Source organism: Lemur catta, chromosome 8 (assembly GCF_020740605.2).
Source record: "Lemur catta isolate mLemCat1 chromosome 8, mLemCat1.pri, whole genome shotgun sequence".
NCBI lineage: Eukaryota > Metazoa > Chordata > Mammalia > Primates > Lemuridae > Lemur > Lemur catta.
The window spans coordinates 40879932-40892825 of record NC_059135.1 but is presented as its reverse complement, the minus strand read 5'-3'; the positions used below and the strand labels follow the sequence as shown (position 1 = coordinate 40892825).

The 12894-nt window shown below is 32.3% G+C and overlaps 1 protein-coding gene across 3 annotated transcripts in view; it reads left to right on the top strand.

The window, feature by feature from the left end:
- The window catches only part of GULP1 (GULP PTB domain containing engulfment adaptor 1), a 251733-nt gene that overhangs the window by 141409 nt on the left and 97430 nt on the right, over window positions 1-12894 (top strand). For all 3 annotated transcript variants that reach the window (XR_006736738.1, XM_045558710.1, XM_045558711.1), the window contains exons 3-4: window positions 2639-2713; window positions 8085-8146. Coding sequence is in view for 2 of the 3 variants with exons in the window: in XM_045558710.1 (XP_045414666.1) it covers window positions 2686-2713; window positions 8085-8146 (90 nt within the window). In the remaining variant the exon portion in view is untranslated. The remainder of the gene's footprint in view (window positions 1-2638; window positions 2714-8084; window positions 8147-12894) is intronic.

The following is a 12894-nucleotide window of genomic DNA, read 5'->3' as shown; positions in this document are numbered from 1 at the left end:
TAAATGTACTAACAGTGGGGTCTGGAGAGTGAATTTAGAGTTTATTTATGATATAAGAATGGCTGATCTGATATTTATTTACATTTATATTTATGCATTTTGTGGGCAAGCAAAAGTTCTTTTGGTGTTTTAGAGTCATAGTATAGTCATGTTGTTTTATACTCTCCATGTTTGACCAAATGAACTTTATGTAACTATGCTAAGGTTTTCTTATCTTTTGTTTATATGCCTCCAAAGAGTTTATGTTATATTGTTCTTAGTTGAAAGTTACACTATTATTTAATTTTATGAATTTTTAAATCATATAGTATTAGACTACTTTTTTATTTATTACAATCATCTATTGTTGAAAATGTCCACCTGCTAATGGTGAAATTTAGGTAGTGAAGAGGTATACTGAATTTGATCTGCTGATTAATAAACTTAATAGTATTTGGTTACTTTATTTTTCCAGAGAAATTGAATCTTACATTTGGATACATTAATGTTACTTTTCCGCCAGTTGTTTTTGAATTTCCATTATTGCTTCAGGATATGATCATTACCTAGCCCCATATATTAGGTCATAGGTTAAAATGACTTTTGGGGTGATACAGAATATATTGTATTCTCTGTTGCATTGTATTCTTTTGCATACATATAGTCTAATGATGTAATCTTCAAAGAAATTGGCGGTTTTGAAAGACAAGAGAAGACAAATCATTTCTTTTGGTCTAATGGTATAACACGTGTGGGTGACAAGCAGCTCACCTCTTTAAAGACTGCAGAAGAACTAATTTTCTCAGGCAACAACAATGTTTCATTAAGAGCAACAATGTAGAGGGAAACTTCAGGAAAAATGCCAAGTACATGTTGATGATGATTTACTGTGAATGCCAGATGACACAGTGAAATGTTTTCAGACAATGGGAGAGGGGAGAGATGTTACAGAATCCAAGATGTTAGGATTAGCATATGAGTGATGAGAGTGACCTGGGGACCCTGGATTTCGCAGGTTGACTGACACACTCAGGAATAAGGGACATGATAAAATTATCATGAAGGTCTCAGCAGGAAGTGGTGTTGAGTCTGAATCTTAGGGTGGAACTGGGAATGTATTTGCAGAATCATGTAGAGCTCTTGGTTTCTCTCATCTACCAACTGAGACCTCTGGCAGGATTGGAAAGGAAGTGGGTAAGGTTTTCCGCAGAGTTCAATTACCCTCTTGTCATCTGAAAAGGGAAGCACACAGGATCAGGCTCTTACATCAAGCACATGAGTTTCCTTTGATTTCTATTGAAGCAGTTCTCTGGATTGTCAAGGAAGCACATTATTAAACAGTTTTATTTAATGTAGTTGAATTTATCCTGAAAAGTGAGAAAATGCAAGTTACTGAAAGAATAGCATAATATTTTAATTCTAAGAAATTCTTTGAGTTACCTTGAAATATGCCTTTAGCACTAGTCCTTACAGAAGATAAATTAGAAGTGACAAGCTATCTTAATTCAAGAATGTTTAGTTGACAGAGCAACAAAGAAGTTAATTCTGCCAGCTTCATCACTAAGAGTAACTTTTGCATGGATCCCAAATATAGATTATAATGCAATGCCAGTGAATATATAGAATCTTAACCTCCTTCTGATACCTTAATGTTAATTGTCTCTGAGTCTCTGAGGGGATACTCTAGAAATGTTTTGTTTTGTTACATGAAGACATTAGATAAATAAAATTGCAATGTCGCAATTGGACAACCACTTCACAGCGCATAAAGTCCTTTAACAAAGCTGCTGGTTTCAATGTACAGCCCTCATAGTGGAATAAATCACAAAACAGGTATTAAGAGAATCTTTTTGATGAATAAATAATGCACATAAAGAAGAGAGCACTAGATTTGGATCCATGCTATAGCTAACAGAATGACAGTAGCTAATATTTTCTGAACTCAATATGCATCAGATACTGTGCAAGTGCCATCCTACCACACCTAGTCTTGGCACAGGTACTGTGCCAACAGCTTTTCTAGTTCACCTAAGTGGTAAGTAATGTCCCATGTTCTTAACCACTACTCCTAGTGTATCACCTGTCTTTGTGATTTTGTAATAATCATGAAACCTCTTTGGGCCTCAGTTAAATAAAAAGTAAATAAGTGTTTACATGTGTAAGTGAATTTATAAAAGTGATTTTATCCTCAAAGACAATAAAAAGACTTCTGTTTATCTACCACTGCTGATAGTGAGAATCTCAAACTTGACAACACTTCTTACCAATCGGCTCAGGAAAAAGTATGAATCTTTTTTGTCCTTCAATTTGTAGATAAATATAATTAATGATGGATGTATAATAGGAAAAAGACAAAATTAAGGAACTATGGAGGAATTTCAGTTGAGATGTTCTTATGTGCTTGTGCCACTTGTAATACTAAAAATAAACTTATGTTTATTCTTACCAGTGTCCTTTGGGGGCATTTTAGAATATTGTTTGCAAATATTTTAAAAAAGTTAAAAAGGCTTTGTAATTAAAAATGTGCTAGTACAAAAGAGGTTGGTTAATAATCCTTCTTTATGTTTTTCCTATTATTCATTTATTTATTTATTTTAAATTTTTTCCATCACTCAAGTGGAATCAGACATTTATGTTTTAATATTTGCCATTTTTATAGGATATAAAGTGTGATTGAACTGAAAATTTATTGGGCTGATCCTCATCATGAACCGTGCTTTTAGCAGAAAGAAAGGTAAGTGTGCTCATTTTAAAGGACCTGGAAGTCAAACCCATATTGTTATAAAAATAAAGCAAAGATGTTAAGAAATCACCTTTTTTCTATTATCAAACCACATGGCTCAGGAATCAAGTTATATTAGAGCAACAAAAATCTGCAAAACATTGTTAATTCACTTTCTTTAGTTACCACCTTAATGAAAGAATGGAGTTGTTTAATATACTGTATTCACAATACATATGTGGTATTCTCTGGCAATGTTATGCTGTATTGCGAAATTGCAAAAAACAAAATGATCTGAAATCTAGTGCTAAGTATTATATGTAGTCATATAATACTTAATTCCCTAGGCTTCCATATGATTGCAATGATATAAATCCATTCATGGGTGTGTGTGTGTTTGTGTGTGTGTGTGTGTGTGTGTGTGTGTGTGCTTCATGTATTACTGAATAGTGTGTGAGAATTGAGAGTAGGTGAATTGATAGCAAAGAGACCAAAATAAGTTTATTATTAATTTTCAGGTTGGAAATTAAAATGAATATAAATGCAGTATATCATAATTATCAGTATATAGGACTGAAAGAAACCACTAGTTAGATGTTATTTTTTAATGGATAGGAAAACATGGCATTTGGCGAATTATTTCATGATACACTCACAAAGAAAGAAAAAATTTGAAAACTTCATCTAGTTCAGTGAAGTTAAAATAATACATCCTGTCATTCTGGAAGAAGTTCTCTAGTGGAGGGCCTGGGCTCTCTCCTGTTTAACATGTTATCAATGAATTCTGAGAGAATACTTAATGCTAATCAAATTCATAGATGATTGAAAGCAGAAAGATGAATGATATGATAGGATTACACATAGATGGGGAAAAATGGCCAATTAGGTCATTCCACACTACAAACTTAATAAGATATTGCCAATTGCCAAACAAGGGTCCAGAAAATCTAATACTTTTGCCATTATTGATATATTGTTGTGGTTTGGAAGCTGCACCTTAAGTGTTGTGTGGGTAAAAAATGGCTAAGGAATAAAATCAACAGTGTGATTATCAAAGACTCTGCAGTTCATTTTCTAATGTATAGATATAAACAGTCCAGAACCACAGACTAGAGTGTTCTGTTCTGTTCCATGCAGCCAGGCACAGTGTGTTCTCTCTTTAAAGTGTTGAAGGGTTAAATGACACATTGTGACATGCCCAGATGGGAAAGACTGGGATGACTTCAAGACTTTCAACTATGTGACAAGAAGCATTGGCTGAGAACCCTTGGTGTGGTAATGAGAGCTGTCTTTCAGTATTTGAAGGGCTGCCATTTAGCCGTGGGACTGAGTTCAATAAAGGACAAATAGGTGTAAATTATAAGGTCATTGATTTAATGTAGGAAAAAAAAATCTAGCAAAGTCATGTAAAAGTTTAATGGAATTACTCAGATTACTACCTTTTTGGTCACTGAAGTAGGAGGTGTTCAAACACTTGGATGTGGTTCAGAAGATTAATGTATTCAGTAGGAATTTAGATAATGTGACCTTTAAGGCAGTTTTCAACCCTGAGAAGCTGGAAATTTATTATTTTACTTATTTTTCTGAATAAGGGGAAAACAAAATGACATTGATTACAGTCCATAGCTTTCTTCCGAGTCAAAACACATACCAAAAGTAAAATACTATTTTTGTATTATTTTTACTAGTAATAGAGTCTAGAAATAATTCTATGATATATTGAAGTATTTTAATAAAGGAATAGAAACCTGACATCACAACTTATGATTTAATGACACTTATTTTTTAAAAATACTTCTAGACCTTCTCTTTTTTAAAATATATTTAAAATTCTCTTTCCCAGGGCTTGAAATTTGGAACTCCACATTTCTAATTTATTATTTATTTGAAGGGGATAAAAGTGGCTTTTCATTGAGAAATCCCAAGGGTTGGATAGTAATATGAGTAACCAGCAATTGTATATTTGTCTCCTTTGAGCACAGTTTGAACACCATGGGTTGTATAACCATGGGGAAAATTGGAGTGATTTGGAGAATCAAAAAGCAGAAGCACTTGTTATTTCCTGTTTTGCTTCATTCTCTTTAAATTTCTTTTGGCTTCTCTTATTTCTCAAGCCTAATGATCAAATATCCTTATCAGGAAAATATTGATGAATATTTTGCTCCAACTCCAAGTTAAAACTTGGTACTGGAAGCTCTACCTTAAGTTTGCCAATCAATTCTGACTCTCTCATTTAGTGAGGTTGTTAAAGAAAATAATTCTCAGAGCCCCCAATCTTGGTTTCAACCAATAGCACTATTTGATTGAATTTAAATTTGAGATGGAAAACTTGAATTTTACAAGAGAATTTATGTATTCTGACAATCTGGAGCTATAATTATATCACTAGAAAATATATAATTCAAGTCATATTTCCGAAAACCAGCATCAACATATACTGTGTACAGTATTCTCTACATAGCAAGATTGTCTCCTATCAATAAAAGCTTATCTCTTTATTTCATAGATATCCAATTTACTTGGTCATCACATGCAAACTTACTAAATGATCCTGAGCCTCAGAAGCCTCAGGGAAGAAGATCATCATCTTAAACCTAAGCATAATTGTTTTTTCTCTTTATTAAATCTCCAAATTAGTAATTTGGCATTCTTCATTTGAATTAGCCAGGTATTTCACTGATTTTCTTTAAAATGTTCTAATGGTATTAGAGATGCTCAGAGATTTTGAAAAGGACTGAATATATTAGAATTGCATCATTTCGAGCTATTTTGAAAAGCTCATTAAAAATTAGTCTAACATAATCATAGATTAAATTTTAATGATTATATTTGTTTTAGATTCTTACTGTAGGCTAGCTTTCTTTTAATTTTTAAAATTATACATTCTAATTATTATATAAAAAATAAATAATTTAGTAAAAAGCAGAAAGCATAGCATGTGAATAAATGTGATTAAATAATTCAACTAATTACACTTTATTTTCTTTAACTTAGTTGACGTACTGATGAGTAGACATAACAGTGCACAGCACTTAAAATTCAATATTTAAATATTTTCTTTTTTAATGAAAATTTTATTCAAATGCATCTGTTCATACAGCAGCATTTAGTTTTAAATTTACTCAGAGTAGGTGCTTTCACCATGTTAAGCTCTGATGATACAAAAATAAAGTTACTGCATCTTTCTTGATGAGTTCTTAATCTAAATGCAGTTTGAACACCTAAATTTGTTGACCCAGCAGTCAGAGTGGTTTGATATTTGTCCAATATTTTGAAATGTTGACTTTCCTTTGATGTGAGTGTTCCATATTGAGTTAGTGATTTTAGTTTAATTTCAAGGAAGAGGAACACTTTCTTCATGTTCCCATTTCTATACTATTTCCATATAGCCAATTCTTCTGTGAACACATTAGTGATCATCATGTATATTCCATGGACCATCATGTATATTCCCTCCTCAAGGTTCAATTGTAGCTATATGAGTTAATATAAAGAGTTTTATTCTGTTAATTTTTTTCTTTTGCTAAGTATAAGTGAGGATGACAGTACGGACTCATTTTTTAAATTCTTAGGTTTTATATTAATAAATGCACTGCCTGTAGTAGAGGTTATGTGTAATGAACAACCACTAAATCATTAGCACTTGATGTGTGAATGCTGATTCTTATCCTTATAGGAACTGCAGCTTCTCCACTGAAATTTAATATTGTGATTATTTTAGTCTATCACCAGAAACAGGTATACTTATCCTTTCTAGGTCACTGCAACATGACACTATAACAGAGACAGTATAATCAGTTTTCAAATAATAGTGGTTTATAGGAAAAAGCAATTATTTCTCTGTCTCAGGATTGGTATGAACCATCATATTCAGACTTTAGTCGGACTTTACATCATCCTGAGAAGTGTTGTATGTTTTGGAAAGGAGACATGAGAATTGAGTGAAGGGGTAAAAAGAGAAATTGGATATCTTTTTAGGTTTCCTAAAGGCAAGTGTTTGGTTTTTTATTGCTTTGGTGTTTTATTGTTTTGGTGTACAGTATTGTGATTTACTTCTTTTAATATACAAGGGCAAGACTATATACCAAGTCTAAGCACAAATTGTTCTTGAATTAATCATATCACTATCCATTAACAATCGTAAAAAGTATAATTAAGATGAAAACACATACAAAAAGAATTTCACACATTAAATTTCAATGTCAATATTGCTTTTTGAAGCTTAGAATACATGGCTTCCTAAAATATTTCACCCAAATATAGCTATCACATATCTGCTCCAATATTCAGAAGTACTCCCAATGCTATTGATTCTTCATTTTTTTTGTATTATAGATTCTTACAGATACTGCATTGCATCCTATAAACATGTTTAAAAAATATATATATAATGCATTATCCTTCAAATGGTATAAAATAATTAAAATTCCAAGAATATATGCCATTTTCTCTGTCATCACATTCCCTAAGTTTGAGAACGTATTAATGATATCAAATTAGATTCTGTTAACACCATTTTAAAATATTCTGAATTGAATTTTGAAAATACTTTTTTATTAATCCAGTGTTTTCTATCAGTGTGTACTTATTTAATATTTTTAATGGTAAAATACATCTTTGATTTTATTCTGTTTATAATATTGATTCTAAATTTTTAAACTCCCATGAAGAATAAAATACACACAAAACACCACTAATGGAGACAAAACATATTTGAACATTGAGAAGTTTTACTCCAAACAGATGTAGTTTCAAAAAAAAGTCAGTTTGCTTTCTGTAAACATTAACATTTTTTCTCCCCCTTATACATTCCATGACGTATTTTGGAAAATATATTGAATATACTAATAAAGTTCAAAAATTTAATGAAAATATAAGTAATACAAATATAAATAATCCATAATACAATGAGTTTAAATATCTTCTTTTGAGTTTAGAATAGTTAAATCTTGATGCTAAAATATAATAATCACAATGAATTAAAGAGCAGGTTTTTTTATTGTCCTGGAAATTAAGTAAAGTCACCTGCAATTCATGAGAGCATAAAGTAAAAGAAGAAAGATACTTGTTTTTAATCACATAATTGATATAATTATTCATAGCCCACTGATGTTTTATTTATATAGTTTTTTAAAAAGTATCATTTGTATTATTTGAAAACTTTCAAAAGAAAAGTTAGAGACTTTTATACCAAGGAAAGAATCCCAGAATCAATCTCCAACTACATTGTTCTTATATTTGGTTATTCTTTCCCAATTTAACAAGGGAATCTCAGAATTAAAAGTACTACCACCCATCTCAGACTACCTACAAATGCTAATGCATGAATATAATATCATGGAGACCTGTAATTTAGTTTAACACTGTGTATTCTTTATTGCAGACAAAACATGGATGCATACACCTGAAGCTTTATCAAAACATTTCATTCCCTATAATGCAAAGGTAAAAATAGTTAATATATTATTTAATTTTATTTTGCTATAGTTCATGGTTAATATTACAAAGATTGCTTATGCATTGGACATTTCCTGATAATTGATTCCTGAAAAAAAATCACATAAATAAAATAATTATGTAGTATATCATATGAGAAGTATATCCTTAAGTCACGCATGTATTTTCTTCAAGTGATTTTGACTATTATTAAAATTATTTACAATATCAAAGCATGTAAGAAATCAACTAACAAATTAGCTTCATTTAAAAACATATTAATGTTTCATTACTCAGACTAAATATAAAATTAGCCTGGAAATGAGAAAAATGAGCTGTAGTTTTAATGAATGTAATTATCATCCAAGAAAAAAGTAACAAAGCTTAAACTATTATGAAAGCACAGAAAAATGCATTTTTTGTGATTCTTTTAAGTTGCAAACAAAACTGCTTAAAGTTTTTGTTTTTGTTTAAGATATTCTGTATCTCTTGTGACACTTTAGAAAAGAAGTGGAAACATTAGTATATACTCCATGTCTTTAAAGATTTGATTTGTTGTTGTTGGGAAAGTGGACAAATGAAGGAATGCAATTTATAAAATGGACTTTAAAGAAAGATGCTATTTTGTAGTTAATGAGCACCAAACCCAAAATAGTTTTCAGAGAAATCTGAGTCAAAATTTGGAAGAGACACAGTGAATTACATAGTTGGGATTGGGGGTGGGATGTGGCGGCTCATGCCTGTAATCCTAGCACTCTGGGAGGCCGAAGCAGGAGCATCGCTTGAGGTCAGGAGTTTGAGACCAGCCTGAGCAAGAGCGAGACCCAGTCTCTACTAAAAATAGAAAGAAATTAGCTAGACAGCTAAAAAAAAATACATAGAAAAAATTAGCCAGGCATGGTGGTGCATGCCTGTAGTCCCACCTCCTCGGGAGGCTGAGGTAGAAGGATTGCTTGAGCCCAGGAGGTTGCTGTGAGCTAGGCTGACGCCACAGCACTCTAGCCTGGGCAACAGAGTGAGACTCTGTCTCAAAAAAAAAAAAAAGAGAGAGAGAGATGGGATTGGGAATTGGTCAAGTTTAAGCAACTGAACTTTGGAGACAGCATAGAGGAAAACAGAAAATTGTATTTTTGTAAGAGAACTTAAGGGTTTATGGATTAGTAAACTGTATTCTGGGATATAATGAGATTAGGTATAGGAATTATTTCAGGAAAAATAAAAAACATTTACTGAAAACAAAGTTAATGGTGTTTAATAGGGAACCACTAGAGTGCAGATCTAGAGTGCTGAATTGGCAGGAGAAAACCATTTTAAAGGCCATCTAGAAAAAGTTCTTCCAGAAGTGTTGCTCAGAAGTAAGATTTATAGAGTGCAGCAACTATATTTTTCTTGCTGACTTCACAGCAAAGAAGATGCTCTAAAATATGTTCTATGTAAAATATACTTGAAACCTTCTAATATGCTTGACATCACTGTAGTGCTTACAAATTTCCCTGTAAAGTTAATATGAAGATTGATTACCATGATTTAGTATGAAGGGTTTAGTTAACTGAATGAGAAAAAAAAGTTAATATTATCCATCATTTCCACAGATATTCTTCATATTAACTTTTGATAAACTATATGAAATCAATGTCAAAAAAAATTTAATCTAGAAAGCTATTATTTTTAGGTGTCTGCTCAGTTTTTGATAATATTATCAATCGTGGTAGAATTATATCCTTTAATTGAAATCACCAAGGTCATTTATTTTTATGTGATTGGAATGCCTCATTTTGAAAACTGGTTTATAAAGGATTGAAACATTACATTATAATTAGGACTACCTTTAACCTTGCCGATTAATCTATTTGTCTACATGGAAAAGTTGCCTGTGCTAATTCACAGGTGCATAACAACTGTAAGACGTCCTACTTGAAGTAGACGTCACATAAACATCTTCCCAGACTGGGGTCTGTAAAATATGGAAGGACAGGTTGGTTTTATCTGTTCTAACATGGCCTCATGAGTGGTAATGTATGTTGTACTCATACCAAATATCATTAAAACAATTTGAAAAACTTTTTTTTCCTGACTTTCGTTGTTTATGGCACTTTTAGGTTGATATTTTAGTAGTGTTATTTTTGAAGATGTTTTGCACCTCTCGTTTACAGTATATGCTACTTGAAAACTAAATCTGTGTCCACAAGAAATAGCTAGGCACAACAGGAAAAAATATAGACTCTAGAACTAGATAGTCTCGGTTTATATCTTGCCTCCAACACTTACTAGCTATGAATCTTTGGGCAAATTACCCTTTCTATGTCTATGATTATTCACCTATAAATAGGATTGATAATAACAGTAATTTCTCACAATAGTTGTAGACATAAAGGAGTTAAAAGTATTAGAACAGTGTCTAAAATAAAATAACTACTCAGTAAATGTCAGCAATCATTAATTTATTTTTTTTATTTTTCATAGGACTTACCAAAGTGCCTGTCTCATAGTAGGTGTTCAGTGTAAATATATTTGATAACTAATGCATAATAACATTTCTCATATAATTATTAAGTAGTTACATTTCATTGAGCCCCAACATATGCAAGTACTATGCTGGTACTTGCATAGTAATGGGTAACATTATCCCATTTAGCATTTGCCGTGACCCAGTACAGTATCAATGTAATCACCACTTTACATATGAGAAAACAATGCAGAAAGAGTATGTAATTTGCCTCTTGTCACAAAACTAGTAAGCCTGAGCCAGACTAAAACAACTGAGATCTGACTTCAAAAATTTGCTTCTTTTTATGTATGTAATAGTTCATCATTATTCATTTATTCATTAAATGGTTGTTATGTTGCTGAAGGGTCACTGAATGTTGGTGGTGCTTCAGAACTGTATGGCACGTGGCTTATATTCTTAGAGACTTTTTGTCATAAAGAAAATAAAAAATAGTTAACCATACAAAAGTAACTCAGTAAAAGGCACATCATGTTCTGTGCCATTCAAATGACACAGAAAGGTGTAGAGATTCGGAGAGTCACTCCTGTTTTATGAAAGTAGAGATGAGGTAGGATTTCCAAGGGTCAAAACAAGGGTGGAGTGACCATTTCAAGCTGAGAGGTCTGGAGGAGGACGAGCACAGTCAGTCAGGGATAAAACACAAACTGAATACGGCAAGTGTTGGGCTGGAACTTAAAGTACTAGTGATGCTAAAGTCTTTTATCAATCAGGGATGCATCTGAGAAGTAGAACTAGTAGGATATACACACATACCCATACATACACCTTCATTGATCTATTGCATGGTATTGGGTTATATGATCATGGGGGCTGGCTAGGCACGTCAGAAATTCATATGGCAGACCATCAGGAAGGACAAGGTGGAATCTCTTAGGCTGGAGCTGACCCTGCAGTCCACCTGTGGAATTTCTTCTTCTTCAGGCAAGCACCTGTTCTGTCTGAATTCTGCTCTTAAGGCATTTAATGGATTGGCTCAGGCCTGTCTATCCAGGTTTTCCAGGATAATCTCCTTTACATAAAGTCCAGTGATAACAGATGTTAATCATATCTGCAAAATTACTTCACAGCAACACCTAGATAAGAATTTCATTGACTAACCGGGTACTAAAACTTAGCCAGGTTGACATATAAAACTGATCATCATAAGTACTAATGATGGACAAGGTGAAAAAGGTACTTTGGGAAGACCGAATGGGAGAATAAGCAATTTGGCTCGTGAACTAATCAAACAGGATTTTAGGAAGATAAATCCGTAGTAATATAAAAGTTGATTAGGACCAGAAGATATAGGGTTGACATTAAACCTCTTAGAAAGTTATTTTAATGTCCAAGTAAAGGGTTTTAAGTTTACCATAGGATAGTAGATAAATATGTAGGGGAAAATAAGGACATGGTAAGTATTACAGAGGAAGAATTGAGTTAACATAGGAATGGTATGTATGTATCTATTTTCATCCTGACTGAAAAGAAGAATAATCATACTATTAAAAGAGCCCCATCATTTCGCTCACTTTTGGCATCCCCTGGTTACAAATTAAGCTGGTAAATTTAACAGAACTGTTTAAGAATTCTAATTCTTCCTGGGGAAATATGTAATCACATTTATGCTGAGGTGTCTTCAGTTTTAAAGTAACAATATTCTGCTTTAATATTATAATTCCTTTAGTTTCTTTTTAGAACTCAGTTCTACATTCTTTCCTTTTATAGAGCATTGATTTCAAAAATTCACATTTGATATTCATAGTGCAACTTTCAGATCATATGTAGATGTGAAACAAAATATGGTTTTAAGTAAGTATTATTCTACATAGGGTTCATTAGTTTTGGGGTTTTTTAATGTGCAGTAATGGCATGGGTACAGGTTCATTGGGAATCCTTCATGTTATGCTGTGTAACCTGTAGGGATGTTTTCAAACTGGACGTTATGACCTATGAGAAAATTGGGTCATGAAATCAAAATCCTGGGACATGGAGGCATGTATTTAAAGATGGATAGCCAGGGCAAGACAGATGATTGTCACTTGAAGCAGAATAGGAGCTGGAGGAGAAAAATACTGAGAATATGGATATATTTTGAAAAAGAAAGCTGACAAGATCAATAGATAGACTGTGTATTAGTTTTCCTATAGCTGCGATAGTGAGAACATTAAAGCAAAAATTCAAAAAAGATTTTTTCATCACCCTAAGGAAGGCTGTAGTATTTTCCATTTCCTTCAACTTTTGATGAGAATGCAGAACTGTCTTTTCT